The 22,686-nt window shown below is 30.3% G+C and overlaps 1 protein-coding gene across 4 annotated transcripts; it reads left to right on the top strand.

The window, feature by feature from the left end:
• Window positions 1–20,307, top strand: LOC143057806 (OTU domain-containing protein 3-like). Of its 4 annotated transcripts, none has more exons than XM_076231228.1 (9): window positions 1–79; window positions 3,245–3,483; window positions 8,507–8,655; window positions 14,557–14,669; window positions 15,383–15,511; window positions 16,803–16,952; window positions 17,607–17,703; window positions 18,928–19,094; window positions 19,843–20,307. In XM_076231228.1, the coding sequence occupies exons 2-9, from the start codon at window positions 3,254–3,256 to the stop codon at window positions 20,008–20,010; spliced, it is 1,203 nt and encodes a 400-aa protein (XP_076087343.1). In that variant the 5' UTR covers window positions 1–79; window positions 3,245–3,253; the 3' UTR covers window positions 20,011–20,307. The 4 variants fall into 4 exon arrangements, with proteins under 4 accessions (XP_076087343.1, XP_076087340.1, XP_076087341.1 ...); XM_076231225.1 differs by having other exon boundaries at window positions 44–265; XM_076231226.1 differs by lacking the exon at window positions 1–79 and adding an exon at window positions 215–353.
• The last annotated feature ends 2,379 nt before the right edge of the window (window positions 20,308–22,686 follow it).

Genomic DNA, 22,686 nt, shown 5'->3' with positions numbered 1-22,686 from the left:
TAGGTAAAGTCTCGAGAAGCAACCGTGACGCAATTTCCTCTCAAGGTGGTTTGACAGGTTGCTATGCTTTGTGAAATAGGTATTTTTTAAAGTTTCATATGAAAACTTATTTGAAGAAAATTGCAAATTGAGAAACATACATTTGAGCGATTTATTGGAAAAATATTTTTATTCTGCATGCCAAACATTCAGTACAGCTGTGTTGACAGCCTGACTTGTCAACAGGTGATTTTTGAGTCACACCTGATTTAACTTTCACCATACAGTAAGTTATTAACAGTCCATCGCTTATTTTAATCTATGATTTAAAGAAGCCGGTCGGTGAATCAGGATTACTATACCTGTCACTTACTGTGAGTAATATTTATATTTTCAAATGACCATATTCAGAAATATACATATTATCAGTAAATCACTGTTTAGCTTGTTATTTCTTTAAATATTTCTTTATTCACTGTTGTTATTCTATAATCATGGATTGTTTTCTTGGGAGTTTAGGATTATTAGTACCACAGGTCAGTTGTCTGGTTGTGTACCACTACCAGGTTTGATACAGCGCTAGGTTCTACTGATACAATTAATATATGTCAACATGTACAGTATGAGATGATGATGCTGGCAAACAGCACTATCTAACATGTTAAGGCTTTTACTAATGATTTGTGGTGTTGTCTTCAAACGTTTCATTAAGAAGAAGAATTAAAAATTGAATAGTTTGACTGCTCGTGTTACCACTTTTTTAGTTAGTTGCATTCTTCTTGTAGATGTATGTTTATCAATGTAAAACATTTTGTTAATGTTTCCATTGGCTTTTAGTTCATTATCTGCACATTCTTTATATCTTGGTTTGTGTTGGTTTCTTTTACTTCATGTACTTTTAGAATATAAATAAAATTAATAATTTCAGAATAAAAGATTGCTTTTAAAATAATAACATATTTAAATCATACAGTCCTTACTTTAAATTTCATATGACATTTTTTCACAAATTTTTTATCATAACTGCATTTTGTATGTATTTAAACTACGAAAAATGTATTTGAAAAAAAAATGGTCATGATGGTAGGTAAAATGTTAATTGTAGGAAGATCTTTTAATCTGTTATACATTGAGAGAAAATGCATTTCTTAATAGTATGCCTTGTGGTAAATTAAGATACTTTGTATATAATAATTGTCTATAATTAATTTAGTACATGGTACATGTACATGTAAGAACAACACCTTAGGATATTTTGACATGTTTTAGTTTGTTTATCATTGTTTATAATCTGATAATGTAAACAATTCATGCATGCATTAGTCAGTCAATAGCTCAATTTCAATAAATGTAAATCAGACATAGAGTAAATAAATAGCACATTTTTCCCTTTTTCATGTATAATTATAATTATTATAAATAACCAATTATGATTAAAGTTAACTATTAAGTCTATAACACAATGTGTTAATTAAGAAACACATAAATGTTGGCCTACCTCTAACATGTCTTACCTGGGTTTACATTGTATATATAGATTTCAAGCATTTGTAACTATTAGCTGAATGTATTTTACTTCAAAGAAACGAAAGGGTTAATCTACTAATCAAATCAATAACTTACTAAGTGTTATTTTACATGTACATTTGTATCAATTAAAACATGGTTTGAATTGCATAATGAAGTACAGAAACATTTCCACTATTCAAAATTAACTGCCAGGCATATAATATTTTAAAATTTGATAACACGTCTGGTCAGTTACACAAGTCTGGCAGTGGTTCAATGCAATAAGCTTATGATTTAATTGTATTGCCTATGTTAAACCATTACAACACAATTTGTGTAATTTTAAAAAAAAAAGGAAAACATGTAATTTTTGCTCTTTTGGCATTTATTTTTACTACATATGTAAAAGAGTAGTTTGGCTTATTGTTGAAGCCCACACATGTACATACAATGACCTACAGAAGGTCAGTAATGCCCTTTACCGTCAGGTGTCAAACGGACATTTTGGGTTACTGTTAGCATCAAATTGATTAAAATTTTACTGTGATTTGTCAAAATATCCTTTTCGTGATTCGTCAGAGATCTCAATTAATTATTGGTACCGTTATAGTTTTGGAAAAAAATTAACCAGATTCGTCAATCTCATTTGATTTTTGTTATCATCTAAAAGAAAGTTCATATTTTATCGTCATGCACCAAAAACTACCGTTAACATCATTTGGTAAGAATTTTTACCGTTATTCGTCATGAAGATAAAGCCATTACCACCCTTCTATAGTTGCTAACCTTCTCTGTCATTTGGTCTTTGGTGGAGATGAGTCGTCTCATTGGTATTCATACTATATCTTTTTATTTCAAAAAGCAATGATTAAATTAAAAGCTGCACTTCTTTTCTCTTTATGACAGTATTCTAAACAGGGTTCTCACTAAAGCGAGTCCATGAGTCCTGGACTTATCAAAATCTGTCTGGACTTATCATTTTCAAAACTAGTGAGTCCACAGATGCATCACGATAGAAATATTTTGTATAAACTATAAACACAGTTAAGGATGTACTTAGGTGAGGTTAGGTGAAAATTAATAAATTAAAAAGTTAAAATTTATACTATAAGCTGGTAGAGCATCATTTAAGGATAAAAATAAGCTAAAAACATTGATACATTGTAGGTCATGGACCTCCTTTTCGAGATATTTGAGATTTAAAATATGGCGAGAAAAGACTGGCTTGGACTTTTACCTTATATTTGCATTGGTATTATTGGGTCTCATAACAAAAGAAAGAAAATTAAGAATTTTCTAAAATTTTGGTAAATAACCTTTCATGAGGTATTTAATCTTATATGAAAAAATAAATGGGTGTTATGGAGCAAAATATTTTTCATTGTGTTGTATGGAAAAACACCAAGGAGTCCGAACATTTGACACAAATTCCAAAACCTCACCAAAGTACATCTTTAAATACAAATATCATTTTATAGCAAATGTTTAAAAGTAATCTGAATTTAATGTCATTTCATTGCTCTGTTAGGCCATGGAGACTAAATATTGCATTATATATGTATATTATTAATAATATATTATATATATAATATCTTCTCCTTGCTGTTGGACTCACTATGGCCAAAAATGACAAGTCCCTGGACTCGCCTTCAAAAATCCTAAACGAGAACCCTGTTCTAAAGATATATATATTGTTTAAATGCAACATTTAACATGTTCAAATTGAGTATCTGTATTGTCATAATGTATTTTTCAGAAACATACAATGTCTGCTAGGAGGATTCGTGTGATAGCTGCCAGAAACCAGAACCCTCGATACGTCCAGGCTGGTCGACAAGATGTTGTCAGTAGAAAGAAAGAAGAAAGACAAATCAGACAACAACATAAGCGAGAGAAACAGATTGACTCGTATTTGGCAGATGATGAAAATTTTCCAAGTTTTTCAACCCAGCTAGGAAAATTAGGTCTTCAGCTTAGAGATATTCCTGGCGATGGGTAAATAGTTTTTGTAAATAAATGAAACTATTTTTTAATATCATTAAAAAATGTATATTTTTACTAGCATGCTTAGTTTCTCCATTGTTCTAAGATGTTTAAGCTCAACTTGTTCTCTTCATATTTACTTTTTATGACTACATACATGTACTGTACCTCATAATATTGTCTACACACATACACATGTCCTTGACCTAATTTATTTCATTTTCTTTTTCCAATTTAAGAATAAAGGATTTCATTAGGATTTGTTTATCACAAGTCACCATAAAATTTTAATCAATAGTCAAAACTTTGGTACTTTGTAGACACAATTATCATGATTATTTTCAAAAGCTTTACAAATTGTTATTGATCATTGTTGATGGCTTTATTTCTCTAGCTTGCTTCATTGGCCATGTTGACAGCAATTTTTTTTTATAAATATGAATTAATGTAAAATATAATGAGGTCAGACAAAGCGCTATTCATTTGGAATGCAAGCATATTCTTCTTAAATCTTTTTCTTAGAAATGATTGTACAGGGAAACAAAATTGTTGAAATTAACATATGAATGTAACAAATTTTACCTGTGAATTATAAATAGGTAAGACAATCATGACAATTGTCCAATTCAGTTTAAATTTTATCTTTTTCATGTAGGAAAAAGGTACTGCACATCCAACTATGCATTATAGGTTTTGCTCATTGTTGACTGCCGTACAGTGACCTAAAGTTGTTAACTTCTATTTCATTTGATCTCTAGTGCCGTGAGAGTTGTCACATTGTCATTCTAGATCCATCACATCTTCTTTTTTTTATATTTTAAGAATTTAAACAATGTTTAATAGTCATTGATAGTGAAAGTCAATATTGTTGTTGTATAGATTTACTAGAGTTTTTATGGGTTCAGCACAATTATAGATCATGTATGTTTTGTTAACTTCTTATATTTATAAACAGTTAGACAGAATTTTATCCAAACTGGTACAAATTTTTGTATGTATACCACATAAAAATCTGCATGAACGTTTAGTATGTGCTATTTTAATTTACATAATTTATGATCTGAGTTATTTCTTCTTCACTCACCCTATTAGAGCCTTTTTGTTCTGATGTGGTGTAAATTAAGCAATCACAAATCAATCAAACTGAGTGATTTTTGGTGATCCCTTAAGTGAAAAAAAATAGACGTTTATTTTCCCCCATTGAAGGGTTTTACACTAGTATTTTTGGGGGGTCCTTTATAGCTTGCTGTTCGATGTGATCCTAGGCTCTGTGTTGAAGACTGTACCTTGACCTATAATGGTTTACTTTTATAAGTTGTGACTTGAATGGATCATTGTCTCATTGACATTCATACCACATCTTCCTATATCGTTTTGCTATTTCTGTTAATATTGACTGTACACAGCAGACGACACATGTCTTTATTGGAAGACCAACACGCTTTTTTAAACATCTCTAGATTTTGAATATGTACACACTGCAAAAAGTTGCATTGAAAGTTTCTACATTATAAATCACAATAATTCACAAGAAATAGTCTCTATAAAACATATTGACCATGCAGCTCTTGATTTCAATTCAATGTGTGAATAAATGAAACCACATGGTGTCGAGTTCAAACTTATTTATATTCAAATAAATGAAGAATCTTGTGAAGTTGAACACCTTATTTTCTTTTGATAAAGAAATTGTAAATGGCTGACTACATCTGTAGAAATTCACAATTTTATGAAAGAAAGAAAGATTAACGCCACAGTAGATAATTCTAATTGACAAATATCAAATTACTGTCTGGGGTTCATTTATGTTCGTTGACTGAAAAAAAAAATCATCAGAAACTAATATAGATGTACTGGTTAAATTAAACAGGTTTGTAACATTTAGTGATGTCTTACATCTGATTGGAATTTGAAACCCACCATACTCTTAAGGTTACACCAAGGAGGCTGTATATATTACATATATTATAGACAATACCTATCATTAATGTAATCACATTATTATATATTTTAATTTTGGATGTAACGCGTCTTCTGATTGGCTGACGTTATTTTGTTATTAGCCCATAGACATAATTTAGTCATGTGATCGTGACGTCATCAACGTTTTTTCATGGTTTTCTACGGTTTAAAATGGAATTTAGAATTAAATTATAAGAAATGTCTGTAATATTTTTTCTGTCTATTCGAAATAACATAAAAAATGTGGTGCACACTGTTAAATAACCCGCTACGCGCATTATTCAGTGTGCACCACATTTTTTATGTTATTTCTTCATAGACAGAAAAAACATTACAGTCATTCCTTAAATATTACAGCATTTTGGTGAAGTGATATCTTTACTTAAACAATAGCTTTAAACTCAGTGTAGCAGACACTCACTGTTGTAACAGGTGTTTCAGAGTATTAAAAATTTCACAAGCAGTGGCGGATCCAGAACTTTTCCTAAGAGGGGGCCCACTGACTGACCTAAGGGGAGGGGCCCGCTCTAGTCATGCTTCAATGATTCCCTATATAATCAAACACATTTTTTCCACGAACTGGATCCGCCTATGCCAAGTCATAAAGAACATGATATTTGATTGATAATGATACAACAGTCTAAAAAAAAGTATTATGCCAGATAAAACACAAAAAGATTACAAAAAGTTCGCTTTACTTCACAATGTCTTTAATTAAGATTTTCTTTGGCATGAACAAGTGCTGATCCAGAAACTTTAATAAGATAGGGCCCACTGACTCACTTGGCCTAAGAGGGGGCCAACTCCAGTCATGATGCAGTGAAGCCCATAATTATCAACCAAATTTTTCCCACTCAGCCTCTGTGTACCCATAATGCAAGTGTATGTGCAAGTAAATCCTTCATGATAGTTAGTGATTTCTTTCATATGAACCCTTTGGACTTAAGTGAGTTTAGTTAAAATCATACTGTGACTGATTTTGTCTTTTTTATTGTCCTATCAAAGACCACCTAGATAGCATGTATAGAAACCAGCATTGTTATAATTATTCAATTCATAAGGACAGCTTGACATGATATCTGGTCAAGGTTTAGCAAGCCATTAAGACTTTTTAAAGGCCACAGTACTCTGTGGTGTGTTTGTTCACCTGTCCTACTTGTGCTTTGTGCTTAGCTTACACAGTTCAATTTTAAAACACACTATATTATGACCTTTAATTAGATATACATGTTTAAATTATATTGTACATAACCTGGCTAAAAAAAAATTCTAGAAGTCTGGATTGGGTTTTCTTCAACAAACATTTTCTTTTTACATGTATTAAAATGTTTGTTAATTTTATAAAAGATCTAGAACTTTGAACTGATGGTCAGATCTTTCCTAATTTTAACAGTTAGATGATATTGAAAGGGGATTGTTCATTAGAATTGTGATAAGAATTCATAAATAAATACCTTTTATTTTGCTATTTCTACAAACTATGCCCAAAAGTAGAATAAAATTTCTTGTGTTGGGACTATATGTAGTTAGAAGATTTCAAAATGTGTTTTGCTGATGGAAGAAACTATTTGTCATTGGGAGTTAACACTCTATTACTGTGGAGGCGTACATTATGTTTCCATTTCAAAATTTGTATGAGGTCTTTCAACATTTCACAAGTTTTGCAAGTAAACAAACCTTGAAACTGACAGGATTAACCTTAAATGAAAAACTTTATTCCATTTTACCTACTTGAGTGTTTTTGTACTTGTTTGGTTTTGATTATGTTTTGAAGAGTTTAATTAAAATTCATGAATCTGCTTTGATGTAAGTTCATCGAAGCATAGCTCGATACCCAGTTCATACAATGAATAATTTACTTTTTTAAATTCACTACATTCCGTTGATGTAAGCCGTGTTTATATTTAATTCATAAGAAGCTTTAAGTATGTCAGACTGTTATTAAGCATATAGTGGGTGTTTAATTTCTAAAAGACGACTTAGACGTCACGAATCGGGCACATGAAAGCAAAGCATGTACATTTATTTAAGTTAGCAAGAAATTTCATATTTAGAATAAAAATAAATTATAAATCAGATTCTTAGTTGGTCATGTTGGCTATGATGCTGATATAAAATTAAGTGCTAACTTATGTAAAAAAGTTCTATTGGGACCTGAGTAACTTTAGCTATAGATAGATATGGGATATTGATATTTAGAAGTGTTGTTATTTTGGTTTCAGTTTTATTGGGTCACCTATCATTATTCATCCCTCCTTCAGTCCATCGCAATCATCTCAATGATAGCTAAGAACAGTTGTAAATTTTTTAAATTATCGCATTTCTCATTACGATTTTTGGAGAATGAACAAAAATGTGAGATTATATTTTTTGCCATTTTAGGAACATCTGCACATATACAGAATACTATCGCAATATTTTAAATATCGCAATACTCAAACAATCACTATATTTGCATTAATAAAAATCTTGCAATAATTTCTGAATTTACATTAATCTATAATGGTTGTTATTCAGCTATTAAAGAAACTTATTTCAAATTCATGAATTTGCTGTTCATCATGCAAAACTCCATACCCAGTATATACATGATTTACAAATGAATAATCTACTTTTTAAATTTACTAAATTCCATTGATGTAATCGTGTTTAAAATTTAATTTATAAGAACCTTTAACTATGTCAGACTGTTATGTATAATTTAGTATATCGTAGGTGTTTTATTTCGAATAGACGTCACAAAGTCGGACTCATTTTGAAGGAAAGCATTTACGCTGCACTTATACTTATGTAGGCAAGAAAATTGCATATCCAAAAATTAAATGGAAACTTGGAAAATGGGACACTTCTCCATCTGCTTATTCAACTTACAACACCCCCCCCCCCCTAAAAAATAACAAAAAACATGCAAAAAAATACATTTTAAATAAAAATTATTTTTAATAATAAGTCGAATTTTACAACTGGTATGGCTGTAGAAATCTAAATAAAGACAGAAGAGTTATACATTGAAAATAAAGTTACTAAGAAAAATCATCTTCATCTTAATTTAAAATTGATTATTTTATTTCAGAAATTGTTTGTTTAGAGCACTTGGTGACCAGTTAGAAGGCCACTGCCGTAACCACTACAAGTACCGCTTTGAGATTTGTAACTACATGTCTGAACACAGAGAAGAGTTTGAACCATTCGTAGAAGATGACACACCATTTGAAAAATATAGTATGTATCTAGATTACATTTCTGTAAATAAAGACCATGTTATTTCCCAAAGGACCTTCCTTCATTCCCATTGCAGCTAAAACTGTGCCTCTCATACTCTGGAGTTTCCTTAAAAAAATAAATCCTAGAATGGAAAGTTGATATGCAATACTGTCATTCTGATGAGTTCAGCCTTTTTCAACTGATTTTTATATGCCCATTTAGTGGATGTATTATGGTATACTGTTGTCCGTCCATCGTCCACATGTCATACAATAACTCAAAAATGCTTAATCCAGTTTGTATGAAACTTTGTTGGATTGAATATATCTATTGACGTGAGCTTCTATTCGATTTTTTTAAATTTTAGGTGTAACACCACTAATTCAGGCCTGGCCAGAAAGCACATACCAGAAAGTAGTACATATTTAACACAACACCTACGCCTAAGTGTAACTTTCAAAATATGTAAAATATTTAGGTATTTTTGGTATCAAATGAAAGCTGAATTAAGGACTGGTGATCATTGTAGAACACTTTTGGACTTTAAATTTTGAATATTAAAAAAACTGCACCAAATTTTAAAAAGAGGATACATTTTGTCTGTTTGTCAGATCTAAATATCTATTATGGTAAATCTGAAGTTCTGGGAACCAGTTCTTTCTTATATGCCTTTAAAGGTATGCTGATTTTTTTCAGTACAAGACACAATAAAGTGTTGCTTTGAAATGCAATGATTGCCACTTTATTTTAACTGTAAATAAAAGAGGTGTGCTTTGCCCTCTTGAAACAGTGGAATTTAACATATAAAGCAATGGGACCATGAATTATAGTGGTGTACTTCCATAAGGAAATATTTCATTTTGTTTACTTCTTAGTTTTGAGTTAACACTATGTCAATAACATTGAATTAAAGATTAAGATTAAACTTGAAATGGATTGCACAGATTTAAATGGTCTTAATGGCATACGATTAAAGCTTCTTTATCTTTTAACACTTATATTTGAATTGGAATTTTCAATACTAAAGCATTCAACTTTATCTTGCTTTGATATACATATACCTGCTGATTAGAAAAGCAGTTGCTATTAATTAAAATGTAATCAAATACTGTGGATTCATTATTATTCGTTGGATACCAATTTTCGTGGGTACAGATTAACCACGAAACTAAATGTTCAACGAATAACAAATTCTATATTTGCTTTTATGCAGACCTTGGCAAAACCACGAAATCAAGTATCCACGGACATACAAGTTTTCCTTTATCCACGAAAACTGGTACCCATGAAAAAAAATGAATTCAAAGTATTTCTGTTTAAAAGAAAAAAAGATTAAAAGTAGAAATGTATGTTCTAATTTGGTATTTTAGTTGTAAGGCAGGTTCACATTTTTCTTAAATAATTATGACATTATTTATACATCAAAAAAGTACTACAACTTCAAGACCTCTCAAATAATTTGTTCTTCATAAAAAAAAACAAATCAGTTGTACTTCTTAAAATAAAGTTGAATACTTTTTTGGAGTCCCTCAGCTTACAGGAAAACAACAGCTTTTAACAATTAAGAGAAAAAAATGAATAACCATTAAACACTTTTTAAATATATAATTTTACTATTTAAATGGAAGTATAAGAGGTCTTGTATTTATAGCCAAAGCAAGATTTAAACATGATAAAATAAAGCAGCATAAATAATCCAGTCTCACATTATTCTATTCATAAGTATGTTAAAAGTATAATTGATTCACAAAACATTGTTATAGGGTTATGTTTCAATGCCTTTAGCTAATTTTATCAAAATTAGGTTTTGAATTACTATAACCTTATCTGTATTGAAGTCCCATTAGTGAAATTGCCCTTTCAAACCTGAACTCAAGATATTGCTGATATTTCTAGATGACTGCATTTTTTTTCGTCCATGCAACAGTTTTTTTTAAAAGCATGATTTTGGAATAAAACACTGATATTGGCAAAATGCTTAATGCAAAGTTTATTTTAATTTTTCTACAGAACTCTACTCCATATCTTAGTATGGGTGATTAAATTTCATCGCCAACTAAATTTGCCTATTCAAAAATTGCCTGTATTCCAATATTATAGAAAGGACATTATGAAATATGTTTTGGAAAGGGACAGAAACTTTGCCTTTAACATGTTTAAATCGTGAATCTTTTTTTAACCCTCAATGAGTTATTGCTGGGGTTTTATAAGGTTTTAGTCCTTGGTGGCAAAGTGGTCCTAGTTATTCATCCAAAGTGATCACTAGCCAGTAGCCACATTATAACTGAAGTTGCAAGTTTGAACCTAGCAAATCTGCAAGGTGTTTTTAACTCCAGTCTCCATGATTTCAAATAATGGTGGATCAAGTCTCCATGATTTCAAATAATGGTGTGTCAAGTCTCCATGATATCAAATAATGGTGGGTCAAAGGTCCAGTACTTGTCTTTTCTAGAAGAGGACTTTTCATTTTTAAATAACAAAAGTCAACAAGCTACCATTCTTTACTCTGATGCTTCATACACAACAATTGATTTCTCATGGAGGGCCTTTCACTTAAAATGTCAAAGGGTCTTGGACTTTTTATTAATTAAAGTAAATATGAACCCCTGGTCTTAAATGGTAAGATTTTTAAGTTGTCTTGCTGAAAGTTATTGGTTTCTCACTTTCTGTAATTAATCGTCTTAGCTTCCTCAAATTAAAACTACTTTTAAGGGTATAGACCTTGGTTCAGGGAGATAACTCTTTAAATCAGTTATGCAATTGTAAAAGTCAAGTTTCTTCAATGAATTTTAAGCATTTACCTGAAACAGATTGGAAATAATCTATGTATCCTAGAAGCTTAGAACATATTTATGAAAATGGCTGACACAAACATACTGATGATTTTAAGAGTTATTTCCCTTAACCTAGATCTACCTCTTTAAACACTTACAATCAATTAAGCTATTATGTGCAGATGGTCCATTGTATCATTCCCATACTGACCTTAAGACTCAATGGAATATAAACTTATAGTGTTTTGGGAAATTTTGTGCTTGTCTAATTTCTATATATTTATGGTAGACATTTATTGCGAAATTAACCCTATCTCAACATTTGGCTGTCAATTAAAATGCATTTATCTTCAAGGTGGTGATAGGTGAATAATGAACCTGACAAAAGTTGAATATCCTCTTATAGTCTCCAATTGCTAACAAATCATGACACGAAAATAACCTAATACCTACTGGTACTCTATACCATGTATATTAATATGTAAATAAGAAACTTTTGTGATGAATAATAAATTAAGGTAAAGCAATGATAAAATTATTATGTCTGCCAAAATGATAATTTCGGTCATACAAAATTGTGTTTTCCAATTTACTTGTTTTGATGAAAGGAAAGACCTAATAGCAACAGCAAAGACATGAACTTTTTTCAATTTGAATACAAAAATGTATTTCATTTAAGATGATATTTCATGTTACTGCAGTTATAAATATATTTAAAACATTAGTTTAATACTGAGAAAAATTTAATGATATTAAGACCTTCACACATATTTAAAAAATATTTATGGTCGATTAAAAGTGTCAAATTTTATTTTTTACAATATATTATATAACAATATTGTTTTTAAAATTGACGGCATATATCAACAAGATAATTAACTTGATATGTGATGGTGGAGGTTATAGTTTGATACATAAGAACATTCTATGATCAGATTTTAACTTGAGTATCTTTCTTCAAAACACATTGTTGTGAGATTAAAAGTACAAAATAACAATTTTACAATATTGCATAACAAGATCCTATTTTCTGACACTTGAGATGAGCGTGGGATAGGACATTTAATTTATTAAATATCATATGAAGGCTTATGACATGCAACCAAAAAAAAGTAAAGAATTTCAGTGATTATTATATCTTAAAAACATATTTTTGCTAGATTAAAAACACGATAACAATTTTACAATATTGTATAACAACACCCTATATTCTGGTAGTTAAAAAAATATCAATGGATCGGACTTTTAATTTACTAATTAAATCAGTAATATGAAGGCTAAAGACATGCGACAAAAAAGTAAAGGAATTTCAGCATGTTGATTATTATATCTTAAAAACATATTTTTTTTAGATTAAAAACACAAGATAACTATTTTACAATATTACATAACAACACCCGATATTCTGATAGTTAAGAAGATCGTTGTATCTGTCATTTAATAATTGAATATCATATACGTAGTCTTATGACATGTATGACAGACACATAAAAAGTAAAGGAACTTTCAGTGATTATTATATCTTTAAAACATATGTTTGCTAGATTAAAAATGCAAGATAACTATTTTACAATATTGTGTAACAACACCCTTTATTCTGGTAGTGGTAGTTAAAAAGATTGTGGGATAGGACATTTAATTTACTTAATATATCAGTAATATTAAGTTCAACTTTCTCTAGGTGTCAAGCATTGTGGTGATGACCTGTTTACACCTATTAAAGTATATTTATTTTAAATAGCCTACAATAATAGAAATTGGGGTCATTGTTGGTTCAGATAATTATATTGGGTTGAAATTCCTAAAGGTGATATTTTCCCAAAGGCTTTAAATTTTAGGTCTGATATTTGGAACAAATTAATTGCATGTTTTCTTATTTCTTGTTTTAAAAATGTAAAAATTTTGCTACTGAAACTTTTAAAACTTTTAAAAGTCAATTTAGATGTAATCAAAATGCGATAAAATTGTTTTGACTCTAGGCCTAACAGTTGAGTAGTGCTTTAGCAAATTTAAAAAAAAATTGAAGTATATGTAAGATCCATGTACTGTAGGTTTCCATTAATAAATGATTTAAACTTAATATGCACTTTTATACCCCATTAATTTTATTTTTCAATAAATATAAATTTTACACTCAAATTTATTGCGTCATTAAAAGGAGTGGCATATTTGTAATCACAGAAAAGATGTGGTTAATGGTTGTTAAAGAAAATTAAATGTTTTTTTTTTATAAATTACATAGTCAATTAAAATGGCAACATTAAAGGCACATGCAAGATATTTGTTAACCTGGTAATGTATCTAGTTCACAAAATGTCTTTTTATTAGTTTGTCCAGATAAAATTTATCTCTAGTTTCTGATGATGCTATCATAGGTTATATTTGAAATGGAATTGCCTTAAGAAGATATATAAGATATTACAATGTTATGCTCCATTTATGGGCATTATGTTTTATGGTCTGTTCGTCCGTTCGTCTGTTCATCTGTCTGTTCGTCCGTCTGTCTGTCCCGCTCCAGGTTAAAGTTTTTGGTCGAGGTAGTTTTTGATGCAGTTGAAGTCCAATCAACTTGAAACTTAGTACACATGTTCCGTATGATATGAACTTTCTTATTTTTGCCAAATTAGAGATTTTACTCCATATATATTGTCCACTGAACTAAGAAAGTGGTAGTGCGGATGGGTCATCCATGTACTAGGGACACATTCTTGTTAAAAGTACTTTCCAAATGATTGGTCCTCATGGATAGTTTTCACATTTCGTCATTGGCAATCTTCTCCTTAATTTTAAATGAATGTACACTGTTTGTCAAGTGGAAATATCTCAAACTATACAGATTACTATAACATTATTTCTTCTTTAAGGACAAAATGGTTATCACTGTACCATTTACAGAAAATTTCTCATACAAAACGCACATCATGTTAAATAATTTATCTGACATCACCCCATGTTTTGTGGGGTTCATGTTGGTCAATCCTTAGTTTTCAATGTAGTGCTTTGAGTACAAGTTTGTCTTTTGTTTTTTGCAAAGGAGTTTTTATAATTCTGACTTGTGTGTTATGAACATTCGTATTCCTTTTGTATCTTTTTTTATTCACTTGAACCAAATTTGTAAAACATTTCTTATATATTTTCTTTCCAGTAAAGAACCTAAGTGCCATAGGAACCTATGCTGGGAACGATGCCATCGTGGCATTTGCAAGATTGTATCAAATTAATGTTGTTATACACCAGCTTAACTCACCGTTTTTATTGGTAAGTGTAAAAACATCAAAACGATGTGTTGTATATAAGCTTGATAGTGGAGAAATTTCAATATTTGAATACTGTAAACCAACTTATTTTTGCGAGCGATTTAATTTTGCCACTTTTGCGAGGAGAAAAATATCGCGAATATAAATCGTCGCGAATAAGTAAATCGTTATTAATCTACATCAAGTAAATAAGAAAATCGTGAATTTTAAAGGCGCGAAATGGACTAGAATTGGTGAAATGCAAAATAAAGTATCCGCATAAATAAGTTGGTTTACAGTACTTCCTGTATGAATGAAGTCTGTTAGACTTATTTTTAATGACCTATGAACACCTAACATGCCTAATAGATTTATAATATGATTTGACTTCGATTTTAATGTCCTAAAAAGTGATAATATCATACCTTCTCCGTTCGTCAAAAGAGAGCATATACAACTATTTAGTCATAAGTCTTATTTCTGCTTGCAGCTTAAAACAATTTTGTTTTTTTACGCAAGGACAGTGTTATCCATTTTACTCAACTTTGAGCAATTTAGCTTTATTTTATGATGATAAGAAACAATGTAAAAACACTGAAGAAAGAAAATGAATTAAGCATTTTAAGAGTGTAATAAAAAAAGTTTTGAGTAAATTTAATTCTGCCATTTTAAATTCAGTATAAACATTGTTGTGGATAGCTGTTAATGATATATTTTTTTTATATTTTTTAACAGATTCAGGGACCAAAGACACAAAGTCAAACAATAAAACAGATACATATCTCCTACCACAATGGGGATCATTATTCCAGTGTACGCAAACATGGAGATAATACAGAATCTCCGGCTAATATCAGGGTAAAGGTACGTATTATTTACCTGATCAAAGAGAAACAAACATGAAGGACATAAAAAAAGCAAAATAAAAAGATAAAAACAACTAACAAAAAGCTTTCTATTTTCATTAATTAGCCTTTCAACCTTTGGACTTAATATAGTTTGATTCCTAATGCTGGTATTTAACACATCGAAATTGCATAGTATATACCCCTAGTTTAGGAGGCTATATTACAATCCATTTGTTGAAACAAATTTGTTGTCACTTTTCTAAGAAATTACCTACCAGAATAAAGGACAAGGTTCACTAATGGCACAAAATGGCCTAAAATATCAACTTTATCATAAAACACCAAAATAGTCTCAATTTGGTTCGTAAATGGGTCTATTTCAAAAGTATAAATGCTAAATATATCATTTCTTTTCATAAGACTACAAGATATTCGCCAAAGTAAGCCCATTTTGGACATTTTGTCAAAATAAGATGATTTTGTGCATTTTTCGGACCTAAAAGCTTTTGAAACACCTTGGCCGCCACCTACGATCCAGAATGTGTTGTAACCAAAAGATTCCAATTTTGATATAGATTTCATCAATATAAAAACTTTTTGGATCGTAGATGGAAGCCAAGGTTAATTATGCCAAAAACAATTAAAATTATCATGATTATGTACAAAAAATTACCAAAATTGACCTTTCAATACAAATTATGCTCTTTAAGGGGTCATTGCTCCATAAATAGTAAAGGAAAGTGCCAGAAAAAAATATTTTTGTCTTAGTAGTATTATCACAAGTATTTCTATGTGACATTTGTAATTTTTTGCCCCAATTTAAAAAACATAAAAAAATCAGGGCCAATTTTAACCCTTCGTGAACCTTCTCCTTTATATTTGGTCAGTTGCTTAACAGTGATGAATAATTAAAGGGTGTGCATATCTGTAGTACACTTAATTCTAGTTTTATGATACTCGGCATTACACAAGTTTGGTATGCCTAGCAATACAAAACATGCTTAGCCTTTCACACTACACAAATAAATAGAAAAATGGCTGGTGCTGCTGCATTTTTTTGTGTTCATTCATTAGAACAGTTTATTCCTTTTCAGACTGCTGTATCTTTTTTATCCTTTGCCATCGCGGCATATGCAGCAAATAGCAGTGGCAGACGGCGTATGTCATCGCGGCATATGCGGTGTAGAGCGTTGAAAGGGCTAATTGTGACTGGGATGGAGAGTTGTCTCATTGGCACTCATACCACATCTTCTTAAAAATATATATTATTATTTCAATTAAATTTAAACTTTTAATTGTTTTGATAGATTGGGAGTGACAGCCAATCAGCTGCAGGGAACAAGCCTCAGGCAAATGGTGTAATGAATGGGGACATCCCACATTGTGGCAGGGTTGTTAAAGCTGTCAGAGATGTGGAGATAATTGAACAAGAAATAATGGCTGCCACTGGATGTGATGTAAGTATTGAAACCAAAATTTTCTACATCCAGACATTTAAAAAAACTAAGAACTCATAAATCCGTACAAAAACAATGGAATCCATAATATAATTAGATAGAAATTGAATGATACATACAGGTATCTCAATTAAAAAAAAAACAAAAAACAGATCTCCATGATTTTAGGATTAAATGTTTTTAAAAAAGTTACATGTTTTTACATTTGTTTGTATATAAAGGGAGATAACTTTTTACAGTCATAGTCAAAGATGGGAGATAACTCCTTACATTTGAATTATTTGACCCATACACATACAAGATGATGTTGATACTTGTCATGATAATAATATGATTTTGGATAACTCTTTATTTATATGTAAGTAATTTAGAAGAATTTTGTAGATATTTGAATAATGATTGTCTCTGGTATTTGTTTAATTGGGTAAACCAAATTTAACAGAAATTTCTCAGAGAATTTTTTTTTCTAATTGGATCAGGTTATCATGATGCTATTACATCACAATATATAAAAGTCTAAGGAGAACATTATAAATGGGTTAATAATTGTCATTCTTTTTTCTTCAAAATTTTATACAATATAGAATATGGCCATTGTGATAACATGCCAGTTAATTTTGTGTATATAATGGGAGATAACTCTTTACATTTCAGGACTTGACAATGATACACGAGTCACTGTATGAATGTGATAATGATGTTGATAGTGCTATTGCCCATATATTACAGATCATGACTCTTACAGATGAAAGTAAGTTTATTAACTCTAAGTCATCAAATTGCAAGGGGGCTTGATGGGCGAGTGGTGCAAGTAGTTAAGTTACTGTATCACTAGCCTTTTAACACATAGGTTGTGAATTTTGAACTGTAGGTGCCTTTGACTCAAATCTTTCAGTTTTCCATCACAAAAGTTGATGATATTCTGTGGGCACTCTAGCTTATTATCTAATAAAAACTGCTAGAAATAACTTGAGTGCTGAAGTGGTGCCCTGTTCACCACTCAAAATCAATCAATCAAGTTTCCCTTTTGTTTAGTTTTATACAGAAGAACAATGATGTAGGTTAAATTCAGAATAACGTTTGCATATAAAAAAAACAACTCAAGACAAATTTTAGTTAATATGTTGTAGTAAACTATTTTTTGCAAAACTGAGATTTTAAAATTTCAGTTTTAGCTCACCTGGCCTTTAAGACCATTCAGACCTTGTTTTATTTCGTATTGTTTAGAAAATAGATTTATTATTTATGCATGATTTGTACCTGTGTGTTTAATTATTATGAAGGACCAAAATGGGGAGATTGAATACACAATCATAAGGTTTGATATCGCTAAAAGGCACAATGTTCAAACTATGTAGTTTACGCAAATCTTATACCATTTTTCATGCATTCCAAATTGATGACGGCACATTCGACTTCATATGAGTGGAATAGTTTGGTTAGGTCACATCAACTTCCACACAACAAGGTTTGACTGTATCTCAATGTTATTAAGTAATTCTTCAAAAAAAAAATTCCGGTCAAGGTTGATGGTTCTCTCAAGGCACTCCGGCTTCCTCCATCAATAAAAACTGACTGCCAAGAAATAGATAATATTGCTGAATGTGGCATTATAGAGGGGGGTTAGGACCTTTATCGGGACTCCGGGATCGGATGTTTTTAAGCTCAGGATTTCGGGATCCGGGAATTCTTTTTTCAAATTTCGGGATGTCGGGATTTTAATTTATTTAATATCGGGACCTTAGGATTTCTAACATTTAAGTTCGGCATCAGGACCCCTCCTACTCTCCCCCATTATACACCAACCAATCAATCAATCTCACATTTATGTAAAAATATTCAACTCTTTGAATATTTTAACTATGAATATTATTCAATATCTTACATGTATCATATTGTATGTAATTCATGTATATGTTTTAATTGTTGAAAATGAAAAAAATTAAATTAAAAAAAAAATATTATTCAATTTCAGGTTTTAATACAGAAACTTCTTCCGAGGTATCACAACGAACATCAACAGATAGTGGAGTGTGTACTGGTAATAATTCTCCTGTATCTAGCCATGTGAGGGACAACAGTTATGGTGGCAGCTCTGGCTATGATTCTATTGGCAGTAATGGAGGAGCTAGACCTAAAAAGGTACACATTTTTATATCAATAGTAATATGAGACATTTATTTAAAACAAGGTAGTTTTTGTTTTGCCTTGTCAAAGTAATTAATGTGTAAGGGTTCCGCAGAACCCAGTGTCTCGCCTACTTTTGCTGTAAATCGCAGACTCAACAAAAATGACGCAAACAGAGCAAACAGAATGTAGGATCACTATGAACTGCTTTTTCGACTAAAGTTGAAGGCTTTACAAAAACCAATACATTTGTTTCCAGCAGCATCAGGGTTACCAATGTATTACCTGTGATTAGGTCAGTTAATGCAAAACCACTGTGGTAGGTCAATAATATTTGGTATGCAGTAGCTAGTTTTAGCATTGGCACATCTCATTGCTGTGGAGATTGTTTGGCCCTAAACCTTCAGTCATGGTTCATTGACTTTGAATATTTTGCATAACTCACATGTTAAAGAATTACTATTTTAATTTCAACATTTGCATTTCACTATCATAATAATAAAAAAAAAAAAGGTGGACATAGTTTATTATTTTTCACTATTGTGGATACCAATTATCCTGGATTAAGGAAAAAATCTTTTTTAATGGGTTCTTAATATTGTGCTTTTTGCCAGATTTTGCCTGAATACCAGCACATAGAAATATTTAGCTTCTTTGAACATGTAATTTCATTGTTAATTTGTACTCTTGAAATCAACAAATGTGGGATCCCACTAGAAATAATGAATCCACAGTATTATTTTACACTGCATTCCTATTTCAGGACGCTAGGGTCACAGCAAAAGAAAGAAAGGAAGCAAAGAAGATGGAGAAGAAGAAAAGAGCAGAGGAGAGACATAGGATGAAAGTTGGTGGAATGAAAACACAGTTCAGTGATGACGAAGACGTTCACACAGTCATCACTAAAGATATTGCTATGATGAAAATCTAAGTAGGGCTGAATTACTCTTCAATTTCTCAAGCAAGAGAATTGAAGAAAAAGGTTGTGGGAATACTCACTTTTTCAACTTGAATGATGATGTAAATAGTAGATTTATATGTAAAAGACTTGTCTTTAATATAAATTGAATAATATGCTCAATTATAGAGAAAAATTATATATGAATCAGGAAAATTGTGCTACAGTTTTTCTTTATTGTATTGATATGTCTCATTCAGGGTTGTAATGTAGAGACCTGATACTGACGGCTTTAAATGATGAAAATATCATTTTTATTTGATATTTGTTTATGTATATTTAAGGGATGTATTTTATTTTAGAAAAAAGAAAGCTTTAAATACTCTCTGCTCCTCTGATCCCCATTAAATCATTCATGGCAAAGTTAAATTTATTGCTATTTGCAATCCCTTTTTTGAAAGGTTTGGACAAAGTCCAAACACTAGCTTTTGCCATGATGATGGGAAGGCCCAAGGCTAGATGTATTAGATATATTTCAAGTCTCAATTGAATAAAACAAAGTCTCAATTTAAGGTTTTATAAAAAATTGAGTATGGTAAAAAGTTTTGAAAGCAAAATTGTCTCAAAAGGAATTTAGCATCAAAAATTTAAAAATGTATGTTTCAGCTATAGATAATACAAATATGTTATAAATTACTAAGAAAAATCCTATAATCATTGTAAAAATGACAATTTTAGACTTATATATGTAATAGTAGTACCTATAACCAAGTAACCAAACAGGATTTATCTGATATTTGATGTTTTTTTTATATATATCATCACTTGTAAATATTACTAACTTCCTTGCTGTGCTTTATGGCACTTAGGGCAAGGACAAGTTGCAAGTTAATGTTACTCCTATTGACTTTAATGAAGAGATTATATACCATATATGTTGAATTATCTTTTTTTTTTTTGTCATTGAAAGATCTGTCTTTTTCATTTGAACTAATCTTCTTTTCCAGTGACAATAAGATTTTTAGTTTTTATTCTAGTTTATTCACTTTTGAAGGACATACAACATTGCATATTGTTTTGATTTGTTTTAAAATTATGCATCAACTGTGTTGAATTACAAAAATTATAATAAAATAAGTAAGTCTCTAAAAAGATATATTTAGCTGAAAGAGAAAATGAGAATTGAGTATTAGACAAACACATAATTCTACTATGTAGATTAAACTATTGAAACCAGGGTCTCGTTGTATTAAAGTTGTTACAGTAAAATTATATGCAATTTGTTATATACCAAGTATTATCTATATAAGAGCCAGTAACTAATATTGTGTAAATAATAAAATGTTTTGTTTTTGTTGAAATATGTCTCATTCCTTGCTTGGTGTTCATATTGTTATTATACTGTAAATATTGGTAACTATGACAATATTGACTAGGAGAACATTTGCTGTTGATTTTCCTATTCCCTATTCTCTGCTGATTAGAGCTAATTTCCTAAAGCAAGTGAAGTAAAACTTTGGTTGGCTTGCTTGCATTGTTTGTATGAATGTTTGCTCAAGATTTGTTATTAAGATTAACATTCCAAAAAATATATAGGCTTTGTTAAATCCTGTATATATTATATTTAAATTTGATTGGACGTTATCCCAATTACAATTGTACAATATACAAACAAACCATGCAACCTAACCAAAGTCATGCTCTACATTCATTAGGAAATTAGCTCTAATAATGAAAAAAGTTGTAAATGGTCACGCTTCACACAAATTGTGGTTCCAATAAAAACTCTTGTTAAATTTAAGAAAAATTTGTTTAAAAAATTTGGAATATTATTTTTTCAAATTTATGTTTTTTAACATTTCAAAAATAACATGCCAAGGATCATCATTACAGGGTTAAAATCATTACAGTATTCAATTGAAAGTGTATATATATAATTGTAGATATGTTAATTATATGTTAATGATGCCTGTTCTGTTATACTGTTTCTGAATATACTATTTACATGACATTTTATATATATGTTATATTTGTTCTTGTTAAAGGCTATTCCATACTCAAGAATTCACCACATTTTGGACATGGCAGTCATGTTTTAGTCCATAACTACCTATATATGATACTAAATTTTCATTTTACTAAGAATTCTTACAAAATTTTTAGAAAATGCACTCGCTCACAATTTACTAATTTAAATAGCTCCAATCACTAAACAACAAACTCAAACAATTTTGGAAAAGCCTTAAGGAAGCTGGCTTGTCATGTTTTTGATTTTTTGTCAGATTTTCGGAATCCTCTGGTTTTATCCATTTGAATGCCTTGAAAAAATTTGTCCGTTGACTCCCATTTTTTTTTGTAAATCTTTTACACGTATAATGATAAGTTATCTGTAAAAGTCTTATAAAATTATAATTACTTTTTGACAGTTTTGGAGAACTTCAATTTGTCAATGATAAAGCTATGAAAAGTCAAGAGAGAATATTTTCCCGCCAAAATTTCAATGGCTAATATCTAGAAAACAAGCACGGTGACCTTTATATTTTTTTTGCTGTTTGGGTTCCTTTATTAATGTCTATCAATATAAACTAGTCTTTTGAAAAGTTAATTACTTTGAAACTGAGAAGCAAACTCCCCTTTTTATCTAGGAAATCTGTGATTATATATATGTAGAACTTCTACGTCCTTTACTATGACACCTATAAAATTGAG

This window comes from Mytilus galloprovincialis, chromosome 13 (genome assembly GCF_965363235.1).
Source record: "Mytilus galloprovincialis chromosome 13, xbMytGall1.hap1.1, whole genome shotgun sequence".
Taxonomy (NCBI): Eukaryota; Metazoa; Mollusca; class Bivalvia; order Mytilida; family Mytilidae; genus Mytilus; species Mytilus galloprovincialis.
This window is presented reverse-complemented; position numbering and strand designations above follow the sequence as displayed.